Source organism: Aphis gossypii, chromosome 3 (genome assembly GCF_020184175.1).
Source record: "Aphis gossypii isolate Hap1 chromosome 3, ASM2018417v2, whole genome shotgun sequence".
In the NCBI taxonomy this organism is placed as follows: Eukaryota; Metazoa; Arthropoda; class Insecta; order Hemiptera; family Aphididae; genus Aphis; species Aphis gossypii.
In genome coordinates, this window is record NC_065532.1 from 18,613,118 (window position 1) to 18,631,108 (window position 17,991).

Genomic DNA, 17,991 nt, shown 5'->3' on the forward strand with positions numbered 1-17,991 from the left:
TCCAGCGATAAGTTTTAGTATTAGTCCAATATAAGGAAATTTATACTTACGTATATAAAAAAGATTTAATGAAAATTATTTTAATAATTGTATACATTTTATTTTATAAAACAGAAATAATTAAAGAGTTTTGAATAAAAAAGTTTAGAAATGAACTAATTTGAATATTATATACTACAACTTTAACAATTTCGTAGAAAAGTTTATTAAATAGGTATGTTATTATTTACCAGATATTTGCTATATAGTTTAGAAATAATTATTTAAATTTTTACTCGAGTATAAACTATAAACGTCAAAACACTATTCTCATTATGATTATACTTAACACTTGGGTTCACAATCACTACTACAATTTATCGATTGTTATATTTTTGCATAATTTTAATTTCGATTTCTTTTGTAATTAATTATTTATTTAACTTATACAAATGAATGGAGCCGAAGAAAGCTCTAAAAATGTACAAAAGGTATACAGGATCAGTATTATTCTTTTAAAGATAAATACTCACTGTTTTTAAAGTATTGACGTTATAGAAAATACTTTTTTTTACATAATTCGAATTCATTATTATTTTTAAAGAACATACTGTACATTATACAGAATCATAATGCATACTAAAAATACAAAAAAAAATGATATGATAACTATATTTTATATGTTTATAAAATACATACTCTTAATTATATAAAAGGTACGCCATTTTTATTGTGCTCTTAAATTAAACCACAATCAACATAATATATTTGGTATGTAACACAATGAGGATTTTATATATTCCATGTAAATTCTTTACAAAATGTGGGTATTGTTTTTTCAAAGATTTGTTGTGTTTTTAATTTTAAATACATATAGGTATTATATAATATACACAACAGTAATATTATCATTCTAAAAGACATATATATATAGTAGTATTGAGCGTTTTATTATAGTATAAAAATAAATTAATTATTATAATATTATTTTATTTGTATAAATAACTTTAATTTTATCATTGAATTATCAAATAATATAAAAATTTAAAATATTGTAAAAAATGTTGAATTCATATACAAATCAAAATATTATAAAATTATCAAAGTGAATCGTCTCACATTATTTATTGTATTTTTAATACAAGTTAACATTTTGTACTCCATTTTAGTTATATTAGAGTGATTCAGGTAATTAGGAAAATAGAAATCTCGTTATCAGACATTAGTATGGACCTTATAAATAAAACATTATTTTACTATTAATTTCATCATACACTTAAATATAACCAAAGCACGTACCTACTACTTTACCCTACATAGCTATTTAAGAATTTCAGATTCTGGCCAGTTCTATGAATGTATTGGTTTTAAAATGATACGTTTTTTTTATATGCATAAAAATGCTTCGATCTTTGACTTTGAGGTCTAATCGATACTTCTCAGAAATTAAAGTCAAGTTAAAGATTCCCAGTAATTCTCAAAATAATCAAAAAAAGAAAAACTAGTTTTTGACCAAAACCTTTTTTGCGTAACTTAAAAACGAATAATTGTAGATATTTGAAATTAAAATGTTTACTAAATGTTTTTATTAGCATTTTTTAATTTATAAAATATTTTTACTCTTTTAATTCCAATTATAGACATTTTCAAGTTTTTTTTTTTAAATACATTTTTATGAATTTAACAAAACATTACATAACAATACTAAAAGCACTTTTAAGTTATAAGTATTACGTATAGAAACCAAAAAAATATATGGCCATATTTAGTTATTTTGTCGTAATTTGAAAATATTATTCGTGGGTACTCGAAACTTGACATACATTATTATATTTTAAAATTTAATATTTTTGCAGACAACAATATTACTTAAACTTTCAGTAATATTAATTACTCAAGTACAAATATAAATATTCCTAAGATATACTTAGTAATATAGACAATATTTGCTCAGAATAGTTTTTTGTATGCAATGATTTATAATTGAATTCAAACTTAACACAAACATTAAACTGACTTACTGAATTAGTGAATGACGAGTTACACTGTAAACCGTAATACTTGTTTCCCTCTTTTTATACCCTTAGTAATGTGACAAAATACAATGTATTGTACAAAACAAAATTCAATTTTAAGTCTATGGATTTATATTAAAATAACTAAGATAAAACTATTGATATTTAATTATAATTTATAACGTATCTAATTTTATCAGATTAATGTCTTTAAAATATTTATAGAATATATTGTAAATCATTGTTAAACCTAATTTATAATCCAAACATTTGTTTTTATTTTAAAACGCCTTGCGATGGTAAAATTAAAAAAAAAAAAAATGGTGACAAATAAACTTTTCTGTGTTTTATAATTTAATTGCATTTCATACCTTATATATAGGTATATATGTGCGTGTGTTTCGAATCTATAAACATGTGTTCAACGGAGAAAGCGTTTTGAAATGTATGAGTAGTAGAATCACGTAAGTCGGTTGGAGAAGTGATCAATTGCAATTTGCAAAAGTAAAACACATGATTTGGTTCGTTAGTTATTATAGGAGTTATTCGGATGTAGCTCATCGTTCTTTGTGCACTATCGAGGTCCTTAGATTTATCTATTTCCAATCTAATTCTTTTAACTTTATAGTTTATCACACACGATCCGTTACAAGCAAATGAACATACAGCTAGCACGTATGCCTGGTACATTTTAATTATATTGCCGATACAACGATGCCATTTTATAAAGTATTAATTATTTGTAGAATATGTTTTGTAATAGGCAGGTAACGGAATTTAACTAGTTGAAAAGTTAATTTTTTTTCACTTTTGAACCAAATTAGTTAATTTATTTTATAATTAATTTAAATACTTAACAAGTTAAAGAATTGTGTAACATATTTTTCTAATTATTTCAAAAATAATACCCCAAGTTAAAATTATGTTAATACATTATATATAATATGTAGAATATCCTACGATTTTAAACACAAATAAAAATGCCTCACTTATACAGTAATTAAGTCGAAATAAAATTATTATAATTGAACGAACCATGTAAGTAGTATAGGAATAAGAATGTAGGTATGCTATATTATTAGGATAAATTTTTAACAGAATAATTTGAAATTAAGTTATTGTTTAAAAAAAAAATAAAATTTGCACGATTACTTCATGACCTTGGTGGTAATTTAAAATAAATATATAATGAACTTTTTTTTATTATAATATTATAAATTATAAAAATCCGGTCAAAATATAGAGATTAGATATGTTATGTATGTGACTTAATACATATACTTGAAATTTTGTTGTTTCACTCACCTCATATATTATATTTTTACGATACGAATTTAATCTAATAATTAATATTTATTATTGTAATACTAAAATGCAATGATAAGTTATCGTATTCGTAAAATGATTCTGATAGAAACTTGATTGATCATATAAATCATACAATGCTTGTAATACTAATTACCTACATATTATGACGAGTTAATCAAAATAATTACAATTAATGATTTTTAACAGTTTATAGAATAGTATTTTAAAACATATACTAGTATAATAACGTAGAATCGTAAATAAATAGATAAAAAATAAGGTTAGTGAAATGTGTCCATAATTATGAATGAAAAAATTGTAATCAAATTTATCATACATTTCAGCAGATAGTTTTGAGATAAAAAAAAAAATCGCTCTGTAAACTATGATCTGTTTAAATGTACGTATTTAGTATTTACAGTTTTAATCTGATAAGACAATATTGTAATATTAATTATAATTCATAATTCATGTTTTCCCGATACTGATAGGAAAAGGAATTAAAAAGTCGTAGAATGTACATTCTCTTAGTATTGTATCCTTATCATGTTAATATAATATATTAACTTTTTTTAATATCATATAATTTTATACAAACTTGTTTCATCGTACATCATTAATTTATTTGACTTCGTCAAATCGTTTAAAATTAAAGGCTCAAAAACTTTAATCGCTATTTGTTACGATAAAACGTTACAGATTATTTCCTAAGTGGACCAACAAACTTTTCTTATCAGTCTGGCTTCAAGGTATTTGTAATATAAGGGTGGTAAATCGATTGTGAACTTTCCTAGTTGCCACTTTCTTTATCTAATACTATATAACAATCATTACTTATACAAATATGACTAATATGAACTTCATTGATTTTGGATTATTTTTTATTAATATTATTTTTATATAACTAATAGATTTTACTGCATTGTATCTGTTTATTTATATGCTATATATTAATTATTTTATTGTTTGAATTTTAAAAATGCAATTAATTTGACCCAGTATTTTCTTATACGATGGTTGCTGTCAATCTACCATGTAATGTTTGAACATAAAACTTTTAAAAAAATGCTTAAATAATTTAAAAATATTCTATGATGTTAATTTAAAACGATGATGGCGTGTAAATTATATTAAAACTTATTAATTGATTTAATTTTTTTTTTTTACGTTATCAAGTAATTATATTTTAGTTTTAATTTTGTACTAAAGAATATGAATACTAATGGATTTATACAGTTAAGATTATTAACTTTGTAATAAATTAAAAATATATAATAGGCGAAAAAAATATTTTCAATACACGGATATTATCCAATAATAGCAGAAGAGCTCAAAAAAAGAGGATGGGTGGAAAAAAGAAATCCAAATTTCAAACCATTAAATTATGAGTATTTATTTACTACATTGACTTTAACAAGTAAAAAAAAAATTTAATTTTTAACATGATATGAAAACAATAAAATATTTATTTTTCTAATGAGTTAAAATACATTTCAAAAAAAAAATATTATTTATCATATTATATAAATTGTATTCAATATTATACCACTTTAATTTTTCTACTAATTGAAGTACAGTCGAGCAGTAGTATATAATCCATATTCCATACAATAAAGTTTTTCAATTTTAAACATTAATTTTTTGCTAAGATAAATCACAAGAAGTAAATAAATCTTTGAATGAAATCAAAAATAAGTTGACCTCATATAAGTTCATAAACTTGAACATAATTATTTTTATTTATTCAATTAAAATATCAATAGTTTTTCAATTAAAAAAGACAATACTCTTTAAACGAACAAGCTACCTACATAAAGCAATAAATAAACATTTTATTTAAGTATAATCATATGAAAATACCTACTGAAAGTGGAACTGTCCGACACCGGAATCACTATTCTGATATTTTAATATGATAAATAATAGTACGACTATTAAATTGATTTAAAATATATTATAACACATACACACCGCAGTAGTCTAAAGCAGTGAGTTTAGTCGTTAAATTTCCGTTGTTTTCTAACGGGGAAAATGACTTAATTAATAATTATGTGTATGCGCTTAGACAGCCGTTCAACGTGTAACGTCAAGTCACCGCCTTCATTAACTTCAACAACAGTGGAATCCTTAATTATTGAAAATATAGAAAATTCATATTTGTGGTTGATAATCAAAGATATTAGCCCTAATTTCATATTTACCACAAACCGATATGATATTAATTGTAATAAAATTAACGACGTAACAATATTTAGTCAATTGAATAATTTGAGTTTTTGCTCTAAAGTACTTTTTCAAATTATTACTACTGCAACGATAGAACAATCCTATAATTAATAAATGTGTATTACTGTATTAATATCAGGTTGAGTTGGCTGGAACAGTGAAAGCGATATCAAAAAATGTTAGTATAAAATTTCCAAGGACCTACAACATTTCAGACACAAGGACAATGGATTTTTTTATAAAAGATTATAGATTTACTGCTTTATTGGGTTCCTTGAAAAATATTCTTATGTCAAAAAATTCACAAAAAACAATGTTTAGTGAAAACGGAACTGTAAGTTATAATAAAATATGTAACATGATTTCCATTGAACTTAGGAGTAATATTTATTTCCTTTGTACCCGTACGAGTTATTTATGTATATCAACACTTTCAACAACTTTTTAATTACTACCATTAATGACAACTTGTTCGGGTGTCCACTTCCACATCCATATTTTATGCATATGGTGATTCATCAAGCATGCTTACCCCCATTTTTTTCATTTAATAATAAATTAAAAATTTTAGATTTTTTTAATGATTATATTTTTAAATAATTTGAAATTTTTCATAATATTTGAATAATGAGTGTTATACAAACTCCTGTTTTTTTATATAAGACCTCTCTTTTTACAGTTGATTATTTATCTGATAATTATCTCTAAAAATGTCATGAAAGTACCTACAATTCAAAATTTGAATAAATAGTTTTTAATTTATTGAAATGTTTATTATATTAAGAATAGTAGACCTTGAAAATGGTTTTACAAAACTATACAATAGTTTTAATATAAAGGCCATATTTAATAAAATATAATTATCGAATCTTGTATTCATTATACTCGTCATTTTTATAAATTATAAATATTGATAGATTATTATAAACTATTAAAATTTTCAAATTACCATAACTCCCACAAATTTCAAATCAATGATTATGGAATTAAGGGGGCTTTCAATCGAATAATAGAAGTTTGTATATGCACAGGACAATTTTTAATAGTAAAACAAACAAAAATTAAAAAAAAAACTTAAAGTATATTTAAAAATTTCAAAAATCAGATTTTGATTAACTACATCATTGAAAAATAAAAAAGGGGATCATCCGTTTATGTAAGTATTTTTTAAACTAAACTTTATAACAGGATTCATTTTGCGTTTTGATGAATAGACAATTTGATTACAATGAGAAAGATTAAGAATAAAATAATAACGAATTTACACTGACAAAACAATAAGTACATTTTTTAATATGTTTATATTCCTACCTATACATACACAACGGAGATAGAAACTAAAACACGAACAAATAAAAACAAAAACAATAATAATGTTATTATATTTTATAACTAATCAAAAGTTATTTATTACTTAACTGTTAATGTAATCGGTAGTCAACTGGAAATCAGCTAAAAATAAACTTATAGATTATAAACACTAAAGAGGATACCTATACAGGTTTTTCATAATCAATACATTATTTGTATGGCTATATTATAGTTTACAAGAGTATGCAACAGAGCTGAAATATAAAATTAAAGTGAAAAAAGTTAATAAATTCCATAGAGTAATAATATTTATATAATATATAAAAAACAAAAATATATATTTTTTTTTTATCTAATACTTTTTAATAATATTAATGCAATAATTTAAACCTTGACGATTTATAAAGTATTGTTATTTGATCTCAACTTTTTCATATCAAATTATAACTACCTGCATATAAAATATGTTATTATATTGTAAATATTTAATTTAAAAATATTAAATAATAAAATTATATATTATATTTAAAAATAAATTATACTCTGTAATCTACATATTTAATTTATATACCCAATTAGATTACCTACTTATTTTTACATTTATTTATAAGTGTATAATTGTAAGTTTTGTTTACAATATAACATTCGTACGGATCCTAGATATTTCAATATTCACGAAATATATAAAAAGAACGATTTATCGGTACCTCATACTCTAATCATTTGAATTTTTTTGAGGAGGTAGAGGAAGTTGGAGGGGTGTGTATGTTAAGGAGTCTTTTTAATTATTATTGCATTATTCAGACGGTTTTAATTATAATACTGTATTTATAAATTAAACTCGAATAATTGTAATATTGGTAAGTATACCTATTCCATTTTATAAAAATATATTTAAATGATTTTAGTATTTGAATTGAACAAAAAATATATATTCTACATTCCATTTATTTATTTATTAAAAATGTTTCCACAATGATGCGAATTTCTCTAGCACATTGTTATTTTAAATGAGGGTTTTTTAATCCTTTTTTATTATTTTTAAATTATAATATTTTTCAGAAAATCATTTCAAAAGTCCTTTAAATGACCCTTTATAATAAATAAATAAATATACATATATATATATATATATATATATGTATTATGTATATACATTTACTAATAACTATATAATATAATTTTATTAACAATCAATTATGTTATAACACAAATTGTCCAATTGACAAAATATTTCTTTAAGATGAAATATTATTAAATAACTAAAACTGGAAACTTGTGTTATACACAAAACTACATTTAAGTACAAATATGTTTGATGTTGTAACATGTTTGCTTTCATGTTTCATTCGATTACGTTGTATAAAATAAACAAAAACTTGTAAAACAAATTAAAATGTACACAAAAATTAGGCAATTTAATCCAGGAAAAAATAGACTAAATAAACAGACACACACAAAATAGCTAAGAAAAACAACCCAAAAACATTGTACGAAAAATTCACCGCTAAAGGAAAAAATGAGGGTGGTCATGCTTTCCGCTTGGTATACATAAATCGTGGAAAATAATAACAATAATATTATATTTCACCGAAAACAGAGAAAATAAATTATAAAATGTAACTAACATTCTATTAGATTCCATACGAAATGATCGACTTCATTGAACAGCGTTGTTGGGAATTCGTGCACGCTTATCAAACCGAAGAAGAAAGCGATATGCTATGGTTTACAACAATATTAGAAGATTGCTGGAACAAATTTATGGTTTGGTATTATGAAATTATAGAAGAACTTTCTACTATTCGTGTTTGTAACACGTTTCAAATTAATGTAAGTATAGTAGGTACAGTCGTAAACATTTTTTCGAGTTGTTTTTAGTCGTCGACTGAATATTATTATCGCGTTTAAGGATATTTATGAGCGATTTGACGGTTTGGAGCGTAAAATTAAAACATTTTGTCCACAATTTTTCATCGACGGCGATACAAATTTGTGGATTGTAAAACCGTCTAATCGTTGTTCTGGTATCGGAATAACATTGGAGAGACGTTTAAATAATATTTTGAAAACTATTAAAGAACCCAACAAATTGAATAAAACGTACATTATACAAAAATATATAGGTAAAGAAATCAATCAGATTTATTTACAATATATATTTAAAACAATATTCTGAGTGGAACTCATAGGATTACTAAAAAATTTGATTGTATATTATTATTCTATAAATTAAAATTATTAAATTTGTTTTAGAAAAACCATTGCTAATATTTAATGTCAAAGTGGATTTGAGACAATACGTTTTAGTTACAAACACGTATCCTATGCAAATATGGATGTACAAGTAAAATATATTTATAAGTGATTAATAGTCTTCTATGATCTTAAAGAAAATTTAAACGGTTGTTGATGTAAATTTTATTTATTTCATTATAAAAAATTAAAATAAAAACTGAAAATAATAAATATTATTTTTTTAAATATAAACTCTGGAGGTCTTTGCCATCACATTTTGAGATCATTATTTCAATATCAAATTACTAAAGTTAACAACACATCGCACATACCATTTTTATAACAATATAATAGCTCTAACATAAGTAATTTTATCATAATATTGTCAAATTTATTCTAGCTGATTAAAATGTAAATTATGAATATTATTTTCAACGTTGGGATATACATTTACATCTGAGTAGTGAGAGGTTTATCCTCAAAGTACCACCCTATTAGCCCTTATTGTCGGCTAAGTGCCTGCAAGAAACTAGCATATACGTTATATTGATTTAAATAAAATGCATAATAGGTGGGTCGCTTGTATCTATGCAATGTGATATAAATAAAATTTAAACAATTTACCAGTTAATTAAATAATCTAAAATGGCACACTTTAACCAATATTAAGTTGTATAGTCGATTTTAGTACCTAAACTGCATCGTTGTAGAAAAATCGTATAGTTATAATTATTGTTAAATAGTTCATAACATAAAAATTAATTTACATCATTGAAAATTTCGTTCAGGGAAGGATATGTTCGATTTTGTTCCAAGAAGTTTACAGTTCAAGATTTATGCGAAGAAGTTCATCTTAGCAATGTTAGAGTTCAATCAATCAATAGAAAATATAGAGTACACGGTGTACCGGAGGAATGTATGTGGGACTTTGCACAGTTTAAAGAATATCTGAAATCGATTGAGAAAGGCGATAAGTGGCATACATCAATATATCCTACAATCTGTGAAACAATATCGACAATCCTCATAAAGTCTTTTAAGCAGAACATCGGGAAAACGTTTGCTTTTCAATTGTTCGGAGCAGATTTCATATTAACAGAGCATTTTGAACCATGGTTAATAGAAATTAATAGTAATCCTGGCTTGAATCCAACTACGAGCATCATTGCAAGAATTGCTACGATGCTGTTAAAAGATATTATCAAAGGTTTGTTAATTATTATAAATTATATTATTATTATTACTATCGTAACCAAATTATTTTATCTAAGGAATAGGTAGATAATACATATCATACATATTATTCGTGGAATAAATGTTTTATAAATTTATAATAATTAATATGTAACACATATTACGTATAATGTATAGAACAAGTGACATATACACACTACATAGGTATGGTTCAATAACTGAGCGATATAATTGTATCAAATTATTGATTTTCACAATACAATTGCATGACACAAATTTTTTCTTGTCCAGTGTGAATGTATAATTTTTAAATTATACAGTTCAAAAGCTAAATGTTCATTAAAAAAAATAAAACACTAGTTTGTTTAACTCTTTTATAATGCTCATTTTAAGATTTCTGTTTTAATTGTATTTTTAGTTACGGTGGATTTCCCACTTAATTCAAATGCAGAAACTGGACTTTTCGAGAACATTTACTCTGACACACTTGTAAAACATTGTAACGCGGAGAAAAATATTACAAAAGAATATTATTACTACCAGTCGCCCAAAAAAACAAAACAATTAAATAAACAAAGCCACAAAGGTATTGAACAGAATAAAAAGAAAATTGCGAGATGAATACTATAATATGTAGGTAGTACTAGGTATGCTTTTAGTTTTTTTCTTTTTAGGTTTTACAAAATCAAATGCATAAAACTAGGATAGTAAATAAAATTCAACACAATAACCTTATATTTATGTACCTCGCGGCTTGCTAGTCGCTTTATGTATTAATATATTACACTATATACACATATATCAAGTTATACATCTTAAGTATACTGTAAGAACGTTTATTCAATTACTTTTATTATTTCGCTAGGGTTTAAAAATATTAATTTACCGAGATGAGTTAAGATACACGACCGTAAAAATAATAGCTTTTATCGGTTAATTTTTTTAGAGTATTTGAAAAACTCTACATTTTAAAAATGATCTTTGAATTACTATATTCTGAATTCAAATAAATCGAAAATCTTCTGCCGAAAATAATACTGCACATATTATACATTATAATATGAATACTATTGATAGGATTTATATGCAATGAAAAACGGTAAAATGTGCATTTTACTTCCCAGTTAAGGAAGGTTAGGTTACATTTTTTTTTATTTCTGCGTAACAATAAACAGTTTTTGCATAAAAATCAGAAGTTAATATTAGTAATTACTTATTATTCATAATTTATTCTAATATTGAATATTACATACTTTAATAGTATTTTAATGGTTATTTCAAATTTTAAAACATCTACGAACAACTGGCGATTGGAACGTAGAATGGATTGTAACTAAAACTCTGAAACCGCTCAAATTATTAAATATAAATGCACGTACCTAGACAGAAACTTGTATCGTACAAATGAAAAACAAAATAATGTATAGGTCGTTCGACCAAGATAAGATTAGATAGTATATTTACGGAAATTCGACAAATAACCCGATAATTATAGACATTCATTAAATAAATACCATTTAAAATTCATACGATTCTTCAAAGTTTAAATATGTAATTATAATATGCATTATATTTAAAATATTCAAAAATATGGAAAAAATATATTATTCTATTTCACTGAGAATAAGCCAAATCTTGGACACGTTTGACAATACCAATCAATTTTTACTACAGAAAAAAAAACATAAAAATTCAAATAAATCCTCCCCTAGTGATTACTATACATTATTTTTTTGATACTATTCACAAAAAGTGATTTAATTACTCATTTAATTAGTAGGTACAGCTTGATACAATTGTATTAAAATGTATAACTACTATACTCTTACTAGAACACTAAATTATTAATAAAATATACATTACCAAGTTTTCCGAGTATCCGAGTATTATAATTTAAATATATTTTTATTTATTGTATTTTAAATACTTATTTTATAACAATTATAAAAATGGGTACAATTTATTATTTATTTTAGTAAGTCGATACCAATATGAAAAACATAAATGTTTTTTTTTTATTAATATTATTATCAAAAGGTATGGAATTTATTTCGACAATTTCAATATTTATAGTTAGTAAAAATGATTTACACAATTTTAAATTAATTAATAATAATAATAATAATAATAATAAAAAAAAATAACATAATATTATAATTAATTTGTGATGATGATTTAATGATTTATGTTTTATAATTAAAAATTAAGCGCTTGGCAAAAAGTATATCTAAAACTAGTAATCGGAGGTACGTTAGAGGGCTAACAACAGTATTTAAGTCCAAAACAAATCGGTGTATAATATAATGGAAATAGATTGAAACGTATTGTTAGCACCTATTTGTCTTTGGTTGCTTACGATTTGTTTTCGGATTGAACGTATATAATTCAGAAGACGCCACACACTCACTATTTAAAGAGTTGAACTGGTTTAAGGGTTTTCTATGGAAAATTTATATGACATTTTAAGAAAAATTAAAATATTTAATCTTAAATATGTTTAAATTCTAATTCAAAGTATTTTAAATGTAATCTCATGTCAGCACCAACAATGGTTGTTGCATAATAATGTGATTATATAGAAAAACGGTTTAGCTTAGGATAAACTCACGAGTACATTATATTTTACAGTAGATTTACCAAATTTTCACACTACATAGAAGATAATTTTATCTGTGTCGTAGTGTTTATATTTTTTTCAATATAAATACCCGATCATTTTTGATTTAAAAATGAAAAAACAAAACAACAAAAATGACGAATCTGTACGAGTGAATAATTTAGATTTTCTTTAAGTTATCAAAAAAAAAAAAAAATAAATAAATAAAATAAAAAGGTATGACATGCACAATTTTTTTCTATACATATGATAGAAATCGACTAAGACTACTGTAAACACTGACTCTAAAAATTTGTTCAGTGCAAAACAATTTTCATGAATAAATAATTCGGGTGGTGTTGCGTACTCTTAACCACAAAATTATCTCTACTTTCGAGCTACGATTATATTTGGTATGCAATGGCCAATAATAACGTCTTTCGATTTTAAAACGACTAGCAACAGCCTCTGCGATAACTTCGACCTATCGTATCATTCACATCTGCTACTTTCGTGATCTACCTAACTAATGGCTTTTGTAAAGGAAAAAATATATCAATGAATAATATTTGTAAAAATGAAAGTTTTTTTAACGTTGATTATTATTATATATTTATATATTTTTATAAATGCCAAGAAACCGAAAAAAACCAATTGAATGCATTTCGACCAGTGTTGGTGTACATTATTATTTTGTATATTCTTGAATTTAAGTACTTGTGGGATTTAATTTGTTTTTATGCAGAACAATATTTTAATTACATAATGTTCAATGGTTATCTGTTGGAACATTAAGCATTATAATTATTGGAAGCGACGAAAACGGTTTTGTCTTATACATTTTTCAGACAACGGATTGTTTTAATTTCTTTCGTAATGGCTATTAAATTATAAAAAGCAGCCACTGGAAAACAAACCCCACGGTCTTCAAGAATTATTCTTGTTTCATAATCTTATTCCTCATTCTATTTTACATTGGCTTGCTGTATAAAGTCATAAAACAAAGTAGGTAATTAATTTAAAAGCACAGTTATATTTTTATTTACTAGTTATTATACCTTCATTCTTCTGATACGATATTATTTTTATTAATAACGAAATTGATTGTTAAATTTATTTTAGACCGCCTCTATTAGTTTTTATTACTTTTGCTCCAAATAATATAAAAAAGTAATCATACGTTTCAAAATCAACTCAACTTAAGTATTTATTTTTGGGGTGAGCGGGGGAGAGGAGTTAAATTTGGCATGTTATCTATGGGCACTGATATATTGAAATTCAAATTATACTAAAAATTGTGGAATTGGTACATTTGTGTTGTATTATACACCATTATATAATCAAAATAAAAATAATTTATAAGAAAGAGTATTTTAAATTTTAATTAATAATTTAATTTGTTTTTGGAATTTTAATAGGAAGGTCAATCATGGCTAGGTTGATATTAAAATTTTGAGTCATAGCTGAAAAAGTTTAAATTCTCGTAAGTAAGATTTAATTTAATACCTTTTTAACTCCCTGAAACTATAAACTGTTTCAGCAATATATATACATAATATAGTCATATAGATATGTTTTTAGACTTGGATACAACTTTTTTTTTGCAATTGTGATGGATTTTTAGTTATAACTTAAAAAGTTATAATTTTGCGTTACATAATCTAGGTTTCCCCCTTAGAATCTGATGAATAATATAATACGTTCCCATAGCAAGCAAAAATAAAACGTATCTGAACAATCTGGATACAACTTTTTTTTTTTTCGTTAACTGATTTTTTGTAATGTTTCATCCAACAACTTATATATAATAATATATAATTACGTTACCATAGCAATTTCGTTTATACATTTTTTTTTTTTTAATCATAATTTTAAAAACATATCTATAATTCAATTTTTTCTGCGTAGTGAAAATATTAAGTAATTAGGTACGTTTACTGCAGTTTTTTTTCTGTTTTCGTTAATTTTAAACAATCATTAATAATATAAAATAATTAAACTTAATTAAGATCTTATGATTTTGTCATAGATACTAGCACTGGTTATATTGTTGACTATAAACAACGCAATATTATATCATATAATTAAGAAGTATTATATGCATAGGCAAAATTAATTATTACTTTAATTTAATAAGTAACTATAATATGAATTATATTAAATTTTATGTTAATGAAAATGATCTATTCTAGAGATGTTATAAATATAGAGTGTGTGCATTGAAAATTTGATGTTTGGCCTACTGAAGTATTATTTTACAGTTTATTTTGTTATAGGTTTGTTTATGTAGCATAGACGTTTGAACTTTTGTAATATGATAAAATATTTATCAGGAAAATAATAAAATAATTTAATACATTTTCGCATATTATTGTATTACTATACAGTGTATGGTTAATCTGTGATCGTTAACTTCGTTTTGAAGAAATTAATAAAAGTCAGGTACCTACCAACATTTAATTGGACTTTGAAAATGCGTATGTAGTATCTAACACATATCCCAAGAGAATGTGAATTGTAAGTCTTAAAAATTCACCATCAAAGTATCAAAACCACGCGAGTATGTTTGGTTTTTATTCGCCATGTTGTATATTTGTAATCTTATATTATTAAATTAAAAAGTTTTAGGAAAATACATATGTTCTTATAAAAAAAACTTAAGTTTAGACGGTTTCAATTATTTGTAAAATACAACGTCATCGTGCCCTCAAACAGGACTACAAATTGAAACTTAATACAACGAAAGGCCAAAATACTATATATTGTATACCTATACCCGTTATGTGGTCGAATAGGTATCGTGTATAGATCACTTGAATAAAGGTAACGTCAAAATAATGTGACGCAATATAGTAATTTCATTTAAAACATATTGTACAGCTTTAAGTTCCATAAAAGGCTTTTTTATACTCCCCTTCTATTTTTTTTTATGTCTTATACGTATACGTATCAGCAGCTCGATATTACCCAAGTTTTCAGATTTTAAGATTTCGTAAAAATGTTGATCGCAAAAACTTTTCCTTACAACGCACGAACAACATTACAAAATAAATACATGCTCACCAATAAATCATGGACAATCAGGTGCACATGTATAATATGTTTATATGATTGCATTTAACACGAAAGCTGTAAACAAAAATCATTAATAGGAAAACTTATATACATGACTACGACTTATTCGTAGTAAAACTAAACAACGCTTATACAATTTATACTTATCAACACTTATATGAGTTACCTACCTGTTTGTTTTGTAGTCAGCATGCAATCATTTATGCACAGTACTTGAAAACGAATTACAAGTTGAAACTTAATCAAAACGAATCGCAACATATATTTTAAACTATACGTATAATCAGTCATGCGTGTACAACAATTTGAAAAGACACTGTCCATTTTGTACAACACACTTTTGAACAGGACGTCAACCAAGTAGACTATATATTTTCATTTTATATATTGTTCTGTGTATAAAATGTAAAGTAAAGCCGTATATATAATGTAGATAGTAAGTCCGCAGACAACGTGTGTTATACGCGTACTTACACGTTCGGAACTAGGAGGAAATATAATTTGATTGTAAGTACCTTTAAAAGATTGAATTAATACCTACATTATACACGACGTGTTTTAATAATTAATTAAATCAACATGGCTATTATTAATAGAATAGTGGTTTAATCTAAAAATGATGTCGTATATTCTCTAAAGAACTACTCACAGTTTGTACGTATATAGTAGGGGTTTTGATTATCTGCATAAAGGCGTCCATTCTATTTTTTATTTTTTTATTTTTTCATAAAAAATTGAGATCACCTAAAAACCATTGATGGAGCGAGCGCGTTCACAGCCGTTTCAAAACACACGCATTGAATATTCGTAACACACACATATGCATTTATTGTTTTGAGTTTGGAAGCTCCAACACTGTGAATCTAGAAAACCTACTCGTATATGTATTGTATTATCATAGGTATATGATATGCACTTTAATCGGGACTGTTTTATTGTGTAATATTTAATTTCAATCACAACGTGTTTGTTAGCTTTTTTAAACTATAGTTTTATTATTATAATTATAAAAGCCTAAAACATTTTTTTTCACAGGAAAAAAACCACTACAACTATTGTACTTTAAAAAAAAATCCCAAATAGATAGGTAGGTAACACGAATGTTTTTAACGATTCAAATTTGAAGCTTTTTAATTTAGTATTACTATTTCAAAAAACTGAAAATTGTTTAGCTAGTAAAATAATTTGAGAACAATCTTAAATCTTTATTTAGGGCAAACAGTATTTTAATATCAAGTTTAAATTACTATCAAATCATTTTATTAGTAATTATAGTATAGTTATTATATTTATGTAGTAATGTAATAAACAGTGTCTAACAAAACGGTTGGTAGATATGATTTATATTACTAACATGTTTCTAAATTATTTCACTATTTAATCATTAGGAAATTGTTTGTTTTAATTGCAAAGAACTATTATATATTTATATGACATTCGAGTAAACTTTATATTTACTTTAACTTTACATCATAATTGTGCTAAATATAATAAATAGTAAATTATACATAGTGTGTACACTATATTATGTATATACTTGATTTATACTATTGAGCTAATGAACATTTTAAATACTGAATAAAAATTGTAAAAATATGTTCGTACACAACACACAATAATATTATAAAATATTATCTTACAACTTAAAAATGTTAATGATGTAGTGCCAATATGAAGATATTAGTTACGATCACTAACGGCTTATTGTAATATTTAAAGTTTAAACCATAAAATTATTAATATATTATATATAATTTTAAAAATCGTATAGAAATTAATCCGGTGAATTCGTTTGTAAGTAAGTTATATTTATGGTATTTTTAAACAATAACATTTTTATAAATTATTCAAATAGGTAGTTCCAAAATCATGGTTTCATTTTTTTATAAATTGTATTTTCATAAATACATTAATGCATTAATACAATAATACCACGTTGAATTCATTGAACAAAAAACAATCCAATTTATTATGGCCTAAACTACTCGTATATAATATATCGGTATCTAGTTTTTGTGAGTTACTATATCACTGTTGACTCATGAAAAT

At 24.2% G+C, this 17,991-nt stretch overlaps 2 protein-coding genes across 9 annotated transcripts in view; one reads left to right on the plus strand and one right to left on the minus strand.

The window, feature by feature from the left end:
- The window catches only part of LOC114129323 (uncharacterized), a 58,547-nt gene that overhangs the window by 18,725 nt on the left and 21,831 nt on the right, over positions 1-17,991 (minus strand). The window lies entirely within an intron of this gene.
- LOC114129318 (tubulin glycylase 3A-like) overlaps positions 1-17,991 on the plus strand; it is a 33,653-nt gene that overhangs the window by 2,296 nt on the left and 13,366 nt on the right. For 2 of the 7 annotated variants that reach the window (XM_050203117.1, XM_050203116.1), the window contains exons 2-11: positions 4,581-4,719; positions 5,368-5,588; positions 5,668-5,862; positions 8,478-8,672; positions 8,752-8,965; positions 9,096-9,186; positions 9,866-10,284; positions 10,690-10,904; positions 16,128-16,302; positions 16,376-16,449. In XM_050203117.1, coding sequence (XP_050059074.1) covers positions 4,581-4,719; positions 5,368-5,588; positions 5,668-5,862; positions 8,478-8,672; positions 8,752-8,965; positions 9,096-9,186; positions 9,866-10,284; positions 10,690-10,892 — 1,677 coding nt within the window. In that variant the 3' untranslated portion in view covers positions 10,893-10,904; positions 16,128-16,302; positions 16,376-16,449. Of the gene's footprint in view, positions 1-4,580; positions 4,720-5,367; positions 5,589-5,667; positions 5,863-8,477; positions 8,673-8,751; positions 8,966-9,095; positions 9,187-9,865; positions 10,285-10,689; positions 10,919-15,254; positions 15,429-16,127; positions 16,303-16,358; positions 16,549-16,681; positions 16,905-17,991 lie in introns of those variants that run through there. The other 5 variants (XM_050203114.1, XM_050203118.1, XM_050203115.1 and 2 more) reach the window with 5 other exon arrangements.